General features: G+C 47.4%; 1 protein-coding gene across 2 annotated transcripts in view; it reads right to left on the bottom strand.

Moving 5' to 3' along the window:
• The window catches only part of SCAF4 (SR-related CTD associated factor 4), a 1,175,829-nt gene that overhangs the window by 513,159 nt on the left and 646,606 nt on the right, over positions 1-16,064 (bottom strand). For both annotated transcript variants that reach the window (XM_069636348.1, XM_069636349.1), the window contains exon 17: positions 11,717-11,873. In XM_069636348.1, the coding sequence (XP_069492449.1) occupies positions 11,717-11,873 (157 nt within the window). The remainder of the gene's footprint in view (positions 1-11,716; positions 11,874-16,064) is intronic.

Raw genomic sequence — 16,064 nt, 5'->3', positions numbered from 1 at the left:
TGACGTACTGCAGCGCTCAAGGACTTCGCCGCAGCTTTGGAGGTCTGCAACCTCTCAAGGCACTCGTCAGCCTTGCTGCCAAAAAGGGCATGTTGAGAAGCCGGGACTGTACATCAGGAGCAAACCCCGACTTGCGCAGGTTTGCGAGGTTGCGGATCACGGTGCTCGCCGCCATGGACCGGCTGACACAGTCTGCCACGTCCAGACCAGTCTAAACAGATTCACACATGGCATCCTTGCCATCCCGAACGAGGGCTAAAAAACCATCCCGTTCCTCCCCTTCGGGAATATGTTCAGCCGCCAAAGATACACAATTCCACAGAGTGTGAGTGAATCTTGCCAAGGCACAAACGGAGTTGGCGTCCTTTAAAGCCATACCCCCAGATAAAAATACTTTCTTCGCCCAATCATCAAAACGCTTGTCGTCCCTATCCGGAGGGATGGTAGGGTACGCAGCCTTCTTTGCTGGGGCCATAGCCGCCTGCACCACCACACTCTCCGGAGTGGGGTGCGTAGACAAGTAGCAGGGGTCACCACTGGCTGGACGGTATTTTTTTCGGAAGCAAATTATTCACTGCGGGGAGACTCTCCGGAGAAGTCCAAGCCGCCGCCACCCTTCTTTGTAAGGCCATATGAAATGGCAACACCGGGTCAGTGGGTGGACCTTGGTCCAATATATCTGTCAGGTCATCCTGCAGAAAATCCACAGGTCGAGCAGACCACCCCAAGTACTCAGTCACCCTCGACATGAGACGCCTGTACGAGGACTCGGCATGTGTACCAGGCTCAGGCCTGCCAAAGTCAACCTCCGGATAGGTGTCCAGACCACTGCCGTCATGTAAAGACTGACGTAGGTCATCCATTTGGCTGTGACCAGACAACAGGTCATCAGGAACCTCAGGAGGCACAACCCCCTCCTCATCCGACCCTTCTTCCACCTCTGAAATATAGTCCAAAGGCTGCAATAAATCAAGCCTGGGGGTGGGATGACCAGAGAAGGGCTCAAATACAGGCCTCACTGGAACGGTGCCCTGCGATTCCAAAATCGCCATCATCTCCTTGCGGAATGCATCCCATTCCGCCAGCAATGAATGGTTGGTGGGACAAGCTACCCACTGTCTGGCGGAGCCCTCTGACGAGGACGGCGCCCGGTGACGGCACTTCTGAGAATGCCTAGAAGAAGCAGAGGAATGGCGGGACCCACTCCGAAACCGAGACCCCCAGGACTCACGCCAACGCAGAGAGTCGCCCCTCGAGTCATCAGTCCAGCAGATTTCGGCTTACGGGTTTTAGATACCCTACCTACTGCTAACTACTACTACTTCTGCTCCCGCAAGGCCTTCGAAGTCAGGGACTGACAGTCATCGCAGTCAGTGGCGTGGCTTTCGCCAAGGCACCAGAGGCAGACGTTGTGCGGGTCCGTAATGGACATTTTGGAACCGCAGTCCCGACACTTTTTGAAGCCCAACTTTGGGGTAGAAGAAGACGAAGACATGATCTCAACTTTCATCAACGAAGTAGAAGAATCGAGCGCGCCGAACGTAACAGGCTACGGGCGTCGTGCATCCTAGATATAACATCCGGTGACGTCGACGGAGGTCCTCGAGGGAGCGTATCGACGTCAGGCGCAGGACGTCTACGCCGAAAAAGTTTTCCGAAGCAGCACAGCTGTGGTAATTACTGTCAAAGATGTGGAATACGTCAGAGGACACAATCCCCTCCAAATGAGAATTCTCCCTAACAGCGGGGTGGGGATAATTTGATTCTTCTTGCAATAGGCTGCATATATGTATTTTTTTATGAGGGTTGTGTGATATTACTTGCTGATAGCCATTTTTATAATTGTTTGGCAATAAATATAGCACCTTTATGACTACTTGTCCAATAGTACTTGTGTATTACTTATCTTGTGGACCCTTTACCAGGCTCACCCCTTCCTGAGACTTAGCCATGACCACTTTCCATGTTACCTTGATTGGTGTGGCTACAGCTCCCAGAGTTGTCCCTCCTATACATCTGTCCACCAGGCCAGAGTATAGACATGCAGTCTAGCAGGCACCCTTATGTGGACTGGGACCAGACAGTCCCAGCACATTTCCTGCACCCCACACACATGGTATGCACAAGCACGCGAAAAGCAAGGCTTTCACGGGCAAATGGAACCATAAAAGGATATTCCTGAACTGGCAAGGTAGGAGGAAGGGCAACGGACAAGATGGCTGAGGCACGAACAAAAAACCATGCGGCAACAGCATGTTGGGACACTTGTCACTGTTAGTAGCCAAACACGGTAACCCTAATAAAAAGTACAGTAAAAATCATGATAAATTAACTGTTGCCACCGTTATATGCAGTACCCTTGGGAACACTACACAAAAGTAGGACTACAGGGGTAAGCAAAACCTACCTCTGGTACAAGTCTGTACTAAACCGTTTTTGGTAGCGGAGCTGAGCAGCCAGGCTTATCTCAAGAGGGAATGTGAGCTGTAAGGATGTTACACAGGTCTACAATCACGGGTGTTCAAATAAACTCTTACACTCAAGGTTTCTTGGTTAAACACTTATTAAATTTATTCAACAGTCAGTTACTAGTCACTAGGAGGAGGCAGTTAAATATCACACACAAATACACTTCAGTACTATAAGTTTGAGGCATTCTGACTACCTTGAAGGCAGAGCAAAAGGGCATTCAGAATACTTGGGAGGAGCAAAAAGGAATAGGTTCAGAACATATAAGGATTACAATTTCTTAGACAGTGCAGATACTTTGAGTTCACCAGAACAGTCAATTCAATTCAATAGGCTAGGCCAATGTCAATTGGCTAAAGTCTTGGATAGGTAAAAACGGTTCTGGTAAGTAAACGGTAAAGTCTCTGTAGAAGTTGTCAGAAGTAGTTGGTAACCAGAAGAATTATCTGTTGGGTCACAGCTGATTAGGACTGCTAGTTGCGAAAGTTTCAAACACTCATCGCGAAAGGCAAGTACTCTCAGTCTCGTTTCACAGTACCGTACAAATGAAGAAAAAAAAAATACAGCTGAAGATTCTGTTCCTACAGATCTCGCTGTTCCTGAGCTTCAGTCGTGGGGACAAGAGGGAGGACATCATGGGACTCCTGCACTGCACTGGGACTGTGAAAAAAGCTGGCAACTGGCCAATCCTCAATTCTGGTAGCTGTAGTCAAGCACACAAACTGGTGTCCCTCTGCCTGGTTATTCGGTTTCCTGCAGGACTCTGAGGAAAATACAACCAGCTCCGAGAATGGTATCCAGTTGGCTGTCAGGCAGAATTGCATGCAGTACCCTCTGGCACCACCACATACAATTAGGACTGCAGGTGTAAGCAAGACCAACCTATGGTTTAAGTCTGTACCACACAGTTTTTGGAAGCGAGCAGAGCAGCCAGGCGTATCTCAAGAGTGAATGTGAGCAGTACAAGTAATTACAGAGGACTTTCAATCACAGTGGTTCAAGTAGACACATACTCAAGGTTTCTTGGTAAAACATTTATTACACAATCATTTAGAAAACATTTCACTAGAAGACAACTTAATATTATCGACCAATACACTTCAATACAAAACTAAGTTTTTGAGACAGTTTGAGCTCCCCTGAAATAGGAGCCAAATGGTAGTTCAGTTACTTAGAAATTAGCAAAAGGGACAAGGTAAGTAGAATAGATCACATATACTTGGTACATGGTGTAAATAGTTTCAGTTCAACAGTAGAGTTCAATTCAAGTCAATAGGCCGGGCCAAAGTCCATGGGCTAGTGTTCTGGCTAGGAAAGAGCAGTTCTGGCATCAAACGATCAAGTCTCTGCAAATGTTCTCAGAAGTAGCTTAGGCAAAATAGAATCATTTGTGAGGTCACAAGCCGATTAGGCCTGCAAGTTGGGAAAGTTTCACGAACTTTCACTGCAAGAGTGGCAGTCTTAAATTGAGTTGACACAGTACCTTAGTATGAAGAAACAAATGCAGCTGAAGTTGTTTGTTCCTGGCAGTTCCTGTAGATCTCACTGTTCCTGAGCCTCAGTCGTGGGTACAAGAGGGAGGACGTTGAGGGGACTTCTGCATTGCACGGGATCACTGAATAAGCAAACAAGATGGAGTCACTTCAGTTCCAGTAGCTGTAGATTCAAGCACACAAGCTGGTATCTCTCTCCCTGGTTAATCCTAAACAGCCTTGAGAATGGTATCCAGGTGGCTTATGAGATGATGGGTCCTGCCAACTCGAAGGAAGAAGTCGTCCTTGAAGGGGCTGCTCTGTCGAGATGAACTTGGCAATTCGGACCTGCAGCAGTGCGTCACCGGGCGAATCAACGGTCCAGGAGTTGTTGCAGCAGCCATCCTCTTCCAGCTCTTCTTCGGTTCTTTCGTTCCAGTGCTCGACTGCTTTGCAGTCCAAGAGACTCGCCTTTTAAACAGTTCTCTCCCTTTCATTCCAGCCTAACTGCTACTCACCCAGCAGGGTGGCTGTCCTTGCCAGACAGTCAGCTGGGGGGGGCGCTTACTAGGTGAGCGGCCCCCTCCCCCACCGAGGCCCCAAAGCATGGGGCCACATGTATGGAGACCCCTGGGGCAAAGAAAATAATGTATGGAAAGGGGTTGCCCCTCACCCCCACCCAAAATGGACTTGGGGTCATGTCATGCAGCCCTCCCTAGGGGCAGGTATCTGCTCATAGGAAGGGGCATGTAACCCCAGGGAGGGCTGCATGAGAACCCCCCTCCTGCATTTGGTGTGGAGGGAGAGGGTCAACCCCAAGTACATTAGAAAATTACCTGGCGGTGTAGGGTGCCCCTCACCCCCCCTGCCTCAAAGGGCAGCCTGCCATTTTGAATTGTTTTCTTTGTTTACTAAACGTGCCTTGGCGCAGAGGGGCACATTGGTGTGCCAATCTAGCCCCAGGGTGCCCAAACCTTGCTGCCCCACCCACTGGGGGGGCCTGTCCCCCAATTTTTGGTGGCCCTCTCCCCCCCACCCCAAATGGAAGGGGGGTTGTACCTCACGCAGCCGTTTGTAGGAGGGCCAGGGAGGCCTGCATGAGGTGCCCCCGCCACCCATTTGGGGTGAGGGCGGAGAGGGCCACCAAAAATTGAGACACAACCCCCCCCAGTGGGTGGGGCAGCAAGGTTTGGGCACCCTGGGGCCAGATTGCCACCTACACCAAGGTGAGTTGGGTTACCAAAGAAATAAAGTTAAAATGGTGGACCGTATTTTAGGGGGGTCTGTGGGGCACCCCAAACCGAAGGGGAATTTTCTAATGGGAAGGGGTGGTGACAACCTCCCCCCCTCCCCCCGACAATGGAGTGGGGGCCATGTCATGCAGCCCTCCCGGGGGCCAGATATCTGCTCCTAGGTGGTGGAGAGGTGTATCCCCCCATTACATTTGAAAATTTTACGGCGGTTTAAGGTGCCCCTCAGCCCCCCCCTAAAGTGCAGCCTGACATTTTCATTTGTTTCCCAAACTTCCCTTCGCGCAGATGGGCACATGGGTGTGCCAATCTGCCCCCAGGGTGCCTAAACCCACTGCCCCACCCACTGGGGGGCCTGGCCCACAATTTTTGGTGGCACTCTCCCACCTCACCCAAAATAGGTGGCAGGGGTACCTCATGCAGGCCTCCCTGGGGGCAGAGATCTGCCCTTAGGAAGGGGCAAATGGGATTTCAGTGGGGGGGAGGGGGTGTGATGAGGTTCATTAGACCACCAGGGATGGCTTGCAAGGGGGGGGCATGCTTGAAAATTATTTGTTTTTGCTGTGACCGTAGGTAACATGTTTGTTTTGTTTACAGCTTTTTCATGCGAGCAGCTGCAACGTTATGTGAGTACTGTTTTTTATTATTCTATGGTTAGGGCCCACTGTCAGTGGGGTGGGTGAGACTGGGGCTGGATTGTTGGTGGTGTGGGTGGGAATGGGCCGTCTGGGCAGATCTGTTGGTGGGCTGGGACACAATTGCAGGGGCAGGCCATAAATTGCCCCCCATGCCAGCAGAACATTGGTGCTTCCCCGGGAGCGGATCCCTCCCATGTGGGTTGTCCGTTTGCAAGCCCAGGCTCCACCTCGGGCTGTGCTACGTTACAGATGTCACCTCCAGGGTGGAATGGGGATCCTGCCGGGGCTACCTGGAGCTGCTGGTGTGCTTAGGGGACAGCACACCCACATGGTATCGTTAGGCAGAATCCTGTACATTTCCCTTAGGGAGCACTACAGAAGAATAAGACTACAGGTGAGAGCAATACATCCCCTTTGGTATCAGTCTGTACCACAAAGATTTAGTTGGTAGCCGTGGCTGAGCAGTCAGAGATTAACAGTATTCAGGGTTTACACAATAGGCCTACAGTACTATGGCACAGGGAAACACCGACCTAAGCTTTGCATTAAAAAGTAGTTATAGATTTATTTTATACACTTCTAATAAAACACATGTATCACAGTCATCAAGCAAGTTAAATTAAGTCAAAGGAAAAATATACACACTCCCAAGTTAAATTGTAGGCCAAGTGAACCAGAGTGAAAACTGAGCAAAACGGCACAGTGAAAACTACACACAAGGGATACTCTATCAATTCCTTACAAGGGAGGGAAATCACAAGTTATATATAAATAGTTTCCTACACATCCTAGCAACACTTCCCATAAGTTTGTGAACCAGTTTAAGCAAGACAGTGCATCAGTATAGGCAATACTTAAATGAAATTTGAGCAAAATGGCATTTCACAAGGTTTAAAAATGGGAAGGAAAGAGTAGTTGTAAGAAATAGGTGCACCACACAGTTCTAGATGAAAATCAATCTAAAGAAAGCAGGTCTAACAAACGTAGCGAGTCTCAGTAGGCCTGTGCCAGAGTCAGTGATACAAGGCAAGGGCCCAGGATCAAATTGTTCTTGTAGCTGCAGTCAAGTCTTTGATTAACGAATTTGAAAAGGTGGATGCAGAAGTTGAAAAGACAATGGTAAGAGAGGGGCGGCCAACCCAACAGGGAGGTAAAGGATTTAAAACACCTTTAGTGCTACCGCGAAGAAAGGGCGGCCTGGCGGAAAAATGTACCTTTAAATGAAGAAGTGGCTCCTGCGGTGGCGGTTGTTCCTGGTAGTTCCTGCAGTTCGGGTGATCCAGCAGAGGAAGAGAGGCTCTCGTCGTGGACGAAGGTTCGAGTTACTGCACTACCCAGGGATGAAACCAGCCGCCGTGCTGCCAGACGAATAAAAGGTAAGCTCCTTTAAATCGCGGTCCGGGAGGACTGGTGCCTGGCTATCCGGCCCCCGAGTACAGGGTACGGGAGATTCAACCAAGGCAGGTCCGGGAAGGCGATTGGCAAACTGGTTGGCTCCACCCGCTCAAGGAAAGAAGGCTCTTGCAGATGAAGATCTTCTCTCGTCGTGTGGAGAAAAGTGGTGAGACGCTGCAGCAGGGCTTCACCGGTGGTTCAGTCGTTGCAGATGTCTTTGGCTTCTCTGCTCTTCGGCTTCTTAGTTCCAGTGGCGACGTCTTGCTCTTCCAGTCCTTAGGACCCTGCTTTTGTCCAAAAAGATCCCCATTCATACGGCCTAGCTGTCACTCACACAGTGGAGTGGTCATCTTGGCGGAGACCCTCCAGCCTATCAGGATAGAGTGCGACATGGGTTGCTGAGGCAATCCTGTCCAGGGGTCCTACTCCCCCTCCCACACGATGGACCCACCCCAGACTCAGTGGCACCGAAAGGCAGAAGCCCGCCAAAAGGACGAACAAAGGATCCCCGACCTGGGTTAGGAGTTTAGAGAAAGACACGAGAAATAATTTATATTAAAGTTCTGGCAAATAAAACCTACCGGAGTAAAGTTAATAATAAAATAAACCAGCGGTATGTTCGAGGCTGTCAGAAAAAGTGATAGCCTCGAACAATGGGAGAATCCCATAGGGAAGTATTTGTGGTCGAATATTTACGGTAGTAACCACTGCCATCAGCCAGAAACTTTTGAGGGAGGGACTGTACGTTACCCTCTCGAAAATGAACATAAGGGAAAAACTATTAACCCTTTCCAGTACCTCCATAGTAAGATGGTTTGTACTGGTTTAGTTCATAGAAATTGACTAGTAAAGTCAATTGGGACCTTACATGCCCTGGGAGACAGTCAGTCCCAGGGTATGGAGTCTATGTTTGGGGGTCGCTACACTGAGGGTGCTGTTGAACACATGTGAATAAAGATGGTTTCTATGGGGGCAAGAAAATCCCATAGACATTAAACACAAAAATAGCCTAGAACACACACAGCAAAAATGCCTAAGAGTGGGGAAAATAAATAAATAAAATAAAAAAAGAGTCTCACTCTTAGCAGGAAAAAGAAACAAACCCTTCAAATCCAGCAAAGCTGCTGCGGGACTCTATAGGTAAGGGAAATTAGCCATAGAATGAGAATTTTCCCTAACAGGTACATGGATGTCCAAGGCCAGGGACATCGCCTCCAACCGTCCTGGAGTTGCGGCTGGGCTGCATTACAGCTTTTCCCTTCGGGGAGGTATTGACACACTGCCGGGACTCCCTGGTGGGGAGAAGCTGTAACGCAGGCCAGCCAGAGCTCCAGCAAAGTCGGCGGTAATATCCCTGGCCTTGGGCACCCTTCTCCCATGTGGATCTTTGCCGGGGCTTCTGGGTAATAAATTCTGGGCCGATTTGTGTAAGTCAGACCTCTGGATTCCCACAGGTGTCCTCTTTTGGGAAATGCATGGGGTTCCTTGTTTTCCTTGCTCGCTTCGACCCCTAGGCCCAAATCTGAAGGTTGACCACATGAACAAAATGTGCTGTGCCGAAAGGCTTGGGGTTACCAGTGGGTTACCCTTTTCCTTTTGCGCCCCCGGTAGGTGCACCCACACATGTGAGGTACCATTTACATCGGGACACGTGTGGAGACGCGGAAAGGTAGGCCATGTGTTGGCTGTGTGTTTCGGTGGGTGGCCAGAGTGAAAGGTCTGAGAATTGTCTTCATTTCCAGCCAATTTCAGAGGCATTTCCCTCTCTCCACTCACTGAAACACATCGCCAACAACAGATGTCATACCTTCCTGCGTTTCCACAGGTGTCCCGACGAAAACGATACCTCACGTGTGGGTGCACCTACTAGGGCGCAAAATGAAAAGGGTAACCCCCTGGTAACCCCAAGCCTTTCGGCACAGCACATTTTAGGGTGCCAATCTGGCCCCAGGGTGCCCAAACCTTACTGGCACATGCACTGGGGGGCCTGTCCCACAATTTTCGGGGGCCCTCTCCCCCCAACCCCAAAAGAGGACACCCTTGGGAATGCACAGAGGTCTGACTTGCGCGAAGCGGGCCAGAATTTATTACCCACAATCCCCGACAGTGTGATATTTGGTGGGGAAAAAACAAAATGTTCACTTTTGTCAGGGATTCTGGGTAATAAATTCTCACCCGCTTCGCTCAAGTCAGACCTCTGCCTTCCCACGGGTGTCCTCTTTTGGGAAATGGATGGGGTTCCCCGTTTTCCTTGCTGGCTTCGACACCCTAGGCCCAAATCTATACGTTGCCCACATGAAGAAAAGTGAAAAATGTGCTTGCTTTGCACAAGTCAGACCTTGGTGCATTCCCACGGGTATTCTCTTTTCAGAAATGCATGGTGTTCCGAGTTTTCGGTGGCTTGGACAACCTAGGCCGCAATCTGTAGGGTGTGCGCATGAGCAGAATTCCTGAAATGATGCTTTGCCGACTTGTGGTTACCTGTGTTTTAGGCTTTTCCCTTGGTGCACAGGTAGGTGCACCCACACATGTGATGTACCGTTTTCATCAGGACACCTGTGGGAACGCGGGACGGTAGGCCATGTGTTGTTGGTGCCGTGTTTCATTGGGTGAGCCGAGTGAAATGTGCGGAAAATGCCTTTTTTTGCCACATTTCAGACTTTGCTGGGGTTTGTGGGTAATACATTGTGGGCCGATTTGTGCAAGTCAGACCACTGCTGATACCCACGGGTGTTCCCTTTTGGAAATGCATGGGGTTCCCCGTTTTCCTAGGTGGCTTGGACAACCGAGGCCCATATCTGTATGGTGTGCCCACCTGCAAAATTCATGAAATTTAAATGAAGGAAAAGGCTTGGGGTTAAGGGTGTGTTTCGGCTTTCCCCTTGGCGCCCAGGTAGGTGCACCCACACATGTGAGGTACTGTTTTCATCGGGATACGTGTGGTAACGCGGGAAGGTATGACATTTGTTGTGTTTGTGTGGTTTTCATAATGTTTTGACCCATTTGCTGGTGACCTTTGTCACACAACCCTTTAATTTCCCAAATGTGCCCTACATTTAGTCACTGCTTTAGGCACCATACACTTTTGTAACCTGCACAAGTCACCTACCCTTGAAAAGGTCTGCCTGTGCTCTTTCAAAAAATGTATGCTTGCCGTTCCTCACCGCATTGGTTTTCCTGATTTATACATGCCGAGTACGTCTGTTCAGGCCGTAAGCATAAAACTCCTGTGTACCATGGCTCAGTGTTTGGCTTGTGGTATTGCTTGTTTTGTGAAACACTACAAAACATGTGTGCTTTCCTAACTGCAAGAGTCGGGGGAATGTAGCAGAGCATTGTTTTTCTCAAAATTCATAGAAGCCGTTGCCGTACCAAGCCAACCATGTCCACCACATACCTTTTTTTCCGGTCATTTTCCTGCTTTTTCCTCAATCTATGGCATTTTCCCCTACCTAGTTGTTGCCCGACCTGCACAAATCACCCCTTCCTAAACTTGGAATTTTGTCTACTTTTCAGAAATGTATGTAATTCGGCTTTTCTACCCTTTTCTTCCATTCGTCCAGGCATGTCCAATTGTCAAAAATGGGCAAAATCGCCTACCTCTCACAAAACGGTTGATAACCACATCAAAATATTTTTTTCGTTTCCACTCAACCTGTTCTTGAAAGCCAGGAAACTGGGGAATTTAGCACAGCAAACAATTTGTTCCTAGCTCTTACAAGGAAACCACAGGCTTCTTTGTACATCATTTTATTGGCATTTTTTGAAAAAACACAACATTTTCGCCCTTACAGCAACCTAGGATTCCTGGATGACATTACGACTGCCTACATTTGGGGAAAAAAGGGGCCAAATTTGGCCGAGATCTCTCATTTAACAAAAAAGTTACAAGGCATTGAATGGCGACATACAGAAATCACCAAAAAAGGACTTGGCACTGGGGGGGTGGGGGAGGGGAGACCCATGGCACTTAAAGGGTTAAAGGCTAGGAGGTGAAGGGCCGAGAGTGAGCCCATGTTAGCAGAAAGGCCATTTTAGACCTGCCTCGGGGTACACAGACAAAGGGATATTCAAATGTTCAGTAGTCTTACTCCAATGGCTACCATACTGGGACATTGGGCTACAAATGCAGTGCAACCAGCTGCAGCCTTGGCAAAGCCACTACTACATTACAACTGCCACAAGCCTAGACCAAAAACACAAATGTAGTGCTAAATAATTCGCCTGGGAACAGAATAGAGTGATTACAAAGAATCCATGTCTTTGAGGCCACCTTAAACTAGCACATAAAGGGCGCAAGGGGAAAAATCAGCATGGAAAAAGCACTATATGTATGATTCCCATAAAATGGAAAGATAAACCCTAAAAACGGAACTCTGCCTTCACACAAGTTATCTGTACTTATCTAGTCCATGTGTTGACTGTGTGCACCTTTCTTAAACTACTGTAGTTGTACATTTTCCATGAATACTTAAAATATATTCTGTCTTACCTGAGCGAAGGGTTTCAGTGTCCAACATTCCTCCCTCACAAATATTTTCAAGGTCGTCCTTCTTGACTTTATTCCAAGGTATGTAGGTGACACCTAATTCTACGTTCCAAAATTTCTTGTACTCCGATTTTATGCCTTTATTTAAAGCCCAATTAATCTAAAAAACAAAAAGGAAGATTAGAAAAATTCAGAAGTGCGGCACATGGAGAATTAGGCATTATGCCTACTGGCGTTATTGGTTTAGTTGACTAGTTTTATTCGGTTAGACTAGACATCTGCTATTACCCCCAGAGCATAAAACTATACAAAGTTGAGATCTGTCTGAAGAATGAAATCAGAGAATGGTTTGGCTAAAATTAATACTGCTGAACTCATCTACAGTTCAGAACATTGAAACATTGTCGGCCCACTTTCAGTGCGAACCCAATCTATTATATAAAGGACATGCACGGCCACAGCCTTTCGATACTGGTTGTAATTGCTGGTACCACAAGGGAGAAAGCCTCATCCTTCAAGATAGCAACACGTTCTTTATCACATTCGAATTGCAATAGACTGTTTCGTAATTAGTTGTTAGGCAGGATTTGATGCAGTAACCCTGTGGGAGACTACACAAGTCGTGTTCTCTTGGTATTAGGTAACCCACCTATTGGTATAGGTCTGTACTACACAAGTTGGTAGAGTGATTAAGCAGCCAGACGTATCTCAAGAGGGGTAAATGTGAGCTGTAGAGCTGTAGCATTGAAATCCACAATTAGTAGTATCCAAATAACACTTACACAAGGTTTTCTAGTAAAATAATGTTTTATTTATTTAACGGTTAGTTTTAAATAAGCATTCTTTAAAAAGGGCAATGTGCAACAATAAAAATACACTTCATAACATGTCAGAATCAAGATAAGGATGTAGATACTCTTTAGAGATGTTTCATACACACTTCATATACCCTGCAGTAACTCCAATTGCTAGGACAGTGTTGGCATTTATTTATCACTTCTGTACTTGGTAAAATTCAGAGGCTGGTAAAATAGGAAAAGTTAAAGGGAAGGAAAAAGGTTAACAGGTTCTCAAAGCATATGAGCACTTTTAAATCCTCCCCTTTCCCAGCAATACTAGTTAAAAAGGAACAAGTTACTTCACATGCTCATGAATATTCCCTGTCATTAGGCTGGGAATCCTCAGTAAAGAAAAAAATCAGTTTCGTTTCTGAACTGTCTTTCTCCTAACAATGGATTGTGTCCTCCAACGTATTCCACATCTATGACAGACTGCCAAAGCAGTAAAAATTATTGGAGGAGGGAAAAGAATTTAGACATACACAATTAAATGGCAGAACAAAGAACAGCCTGGGCATGGTAAGTATCCAGGGAGTAATGCTTGACAAACGTTTGTATATAAGACCACGTTGCAGCGTCGCAGATATTCTTCACCAGCACCCCCGTCTGGAAGGTTGTCGAAGTAGCAATACCCCTGGTGGAATGAGCCTGCAAACTTGGATGAGGGTCCTTACCAGCCAATCTGTAGCATTCTGAAATAGTGAGGATAATCCACCTAGATAAGGTCTGCTTCGAAACAGCCAGTCCTAAACAGTGTCCAGTATACCCCACAAAGAGCTGATCCACTCTGATCTTTGCTATTCTGGGTAGATAAAAGCTCAAGGCTCTTCTAGGATCCAACCTATGAAGCCGTTCTTCCTTACTAGGATGAGGAGGAGGGTAGAAAGCGGGGAATACCACCTTCTGACTCAAATAAAAGTCTGACACAACCTTCGGGAGAAAGGACGGACGTACCCTCAGTACAACCCTGTCCTTGTGAAACAAAGTAAAGGGTGGCTTAGAAGAAAGTGCCTGCAACTCGCTCACTCGTCTAGCAGATGTAACTGCAACCAAGGAAACAGTTTTAAGGGTCAACAATGTTACAGGGCAAGAGTGCAAGGGTTCAAACGGAGCACCCATCAGAAAGTCTAGAATCAAATTTAGGTACCAGCAACTGAAACGGCGGCGGTGGAAACACATTCGTGAGCACTTTCAAAAACTGAGTGATCAGTGGAATTTTAAAATAAGAACATTCCTCTGGAGAGTGCTTAAAAGCTAGACAGCACTGCCAAATAACCTTTTAATGGCGCCCACCTGAAGGCCTCTGTGGGCCAAAGAAAGTAAGAAGGAGAGAAACTCCAGAATCGAACACTGAAAAGGATCCACATGCTTTCCTCTGCACCAGTCGCAAAACTTATGCCAGCGGTACAGGGACTTTGTTGCAGGTCGCCTAGCCGAAAGCACCACCTCAATCACGTCATCTGGGAGGTCCCAATCCCTATATCTCAACCTCTCAGAAACCAAGCGTGAAGGGTGAGAGTCTTGACCTCTGTTAGGCAAAGTTTGTATGCAGTACCATCTGGGAACACTACAAACAACTGACTACAGGTATAGGAAACCCAACCTTTGGTATAGGCTTGTACTACGCAGTTTTGGTAGCATGTTGAGCAGCCAGGCTTATCTCAAAAAGTGTCAATTTGAGCTGTAGTGGAGTTAGAGATTTACAGTTACAAGAATTCAAATAAACGCTTAAACTCAAGGTTTCTTGAATAAACCATTATTAATTTATCAGTCAGTTAGGATAAGCCTTCTTCAGAAGGGAGCAATATAACAGTAACACTCAAATAAAGTTCATGAAATACACACTTATATCTATACATCAGGAGATCGCCTTTTGGGATGGCCCACAGACACTACCTACACCTTCAGGCGACTTCAATTGATAGGGTGCTGGGGACATTAATATATCACCGTTGCATTTAGAATCATGAAGTAAGATGTCAAAGGAAATGATTATTTAGAACATACAAGAGACCTCACATATTCTTAAGCAGGCAAATACTTTTGGGTACCCCAAGAAAGTCACTCAATATAGTAGGCTAATCCAAAGTCAATGGGTCAAAGCCTTATATGGGATGAAGCACCTCTGGTAGGTAAATGGAAAAGTCTTTGCACAATGTTTTAGAAGTCTTTGAAAAGAAGAATCAAATGTTGGGCCACAAGCTGATTAGACTTGTGAGTAGTAGAAGATGCAAGAAACTCTACAGCAAGATAAGTTCTCTCAGACTTTGTACAGTACCTTTAAATGAAGGCAGGATGCAGCACATGACTCCTGTTCCTGTGCAGCTCTGCAGTTCTCGCCGTTCCTGGGCCTCAGTCGTCCGGACAAGAGAGGACGTCGGGGGGACTCCTGCAATGCACTGGGACGGTCAAAACTCGCAACCGCCAAACTTCACTTTCAGTGGCTGTTCAGCGTTTCAGCTCCTTGCGTCTACCGCAAATAGCAACACCGCGGTTTCTGGCTGTCGAGATAGCATTTCCTTGCTTCTGTGAGTCCGGAGGATCTTCCCGGAGCACTTGGCCATCTTAAAAGCAATGCACACAATCTGGTGTTCCTCTCCCTGGATATACGGTTTCCTGCAGCAACTCTGTGGAAATTCAAACAGCTCCAAGATGGATGTCCAGGTGGCTTCCTTTGGAGTGGTTTCATCCCACCAACTCAAGAGGAGAAGTCGTCCTTGCAGGGGCTTTTCTGTCGATGCAACGTGGCGTTTCGGCACTGCAGCAGGGCTTCACTGGGAAAACCAATGGTCCAGGAGTTGCAGCAGGTGTCCTCTTCAAGTTCTTCTTTGGTTCCTTCGTCCAGTGGTGAACTCTGCCTTCCAAGCCAAAAGACTCGCCTTTTATTCTGTTCTCTCCCATTCATTCCAGCATAGCTGTCACTCACCCAGCAGGATGGCTGTCATTGCCAGACAGACAGCCGTCCAATCACCACAGAGTGCATTTGGGTCTCCTAGGACACTAAGAACAGGGAGTTTCGGGCATCTCCCTCATTTCCTGCATACCCCAGACACCCTGGAGCCAGAGGCGGGCTTCACTCATACATCCTGCCAAAGGCAAAGCGAACAATGGGACCAAACCTGGTTTGGCACGAAGAGTAAATCTCAAGAAGGACCTTTCCACAAAGAAATGCGAAAAAAGAAGACTGGGCCATTTTGACAAAAATGGCACCCTTCGGTGCTTTACTGCAGTTGCGAACGCAGCCCGGGTTAATGCACACCATGATAGTGCAAACGAAACCACTGCCACCAGCCATTCAGTGAGAAAAGGGTAACCTAAAAAATGTTACTTGAGAAGCTAGATAACGAGTGTGTGCGGGGTCTAGAAAGTTACAAATTTAAGTAAAGTCAGTTTCACTTTACTGCGCTTGGAAACAGTAGTTTAACCAAGAGATGGTATTTAAACCTTTGAAAAATCTGAAAGACTTCCCTGTGTCACTGCACTGAAGGTGCTGTGTGAATGTAAAACATAAT

This window comes from Ambystoma mexicanum, chromosome 7p, assembly GCF_040938575.1.
Source record: "Ambystoma mexicanum isolate Mex_15411 chromosome 7p, UKY_AmexF1_1, whole genome shotgun sequence".
Taxonomy (NCBI): Eukaryota; Metazoa; Chordata; class Amphibia; order Caudata; family Ambystomatidae; genus Ambystoma; species Ambystoma mexicanum.
This window is presented reverse-complemented; position numbering and strand designations above follow the sequence as displayed.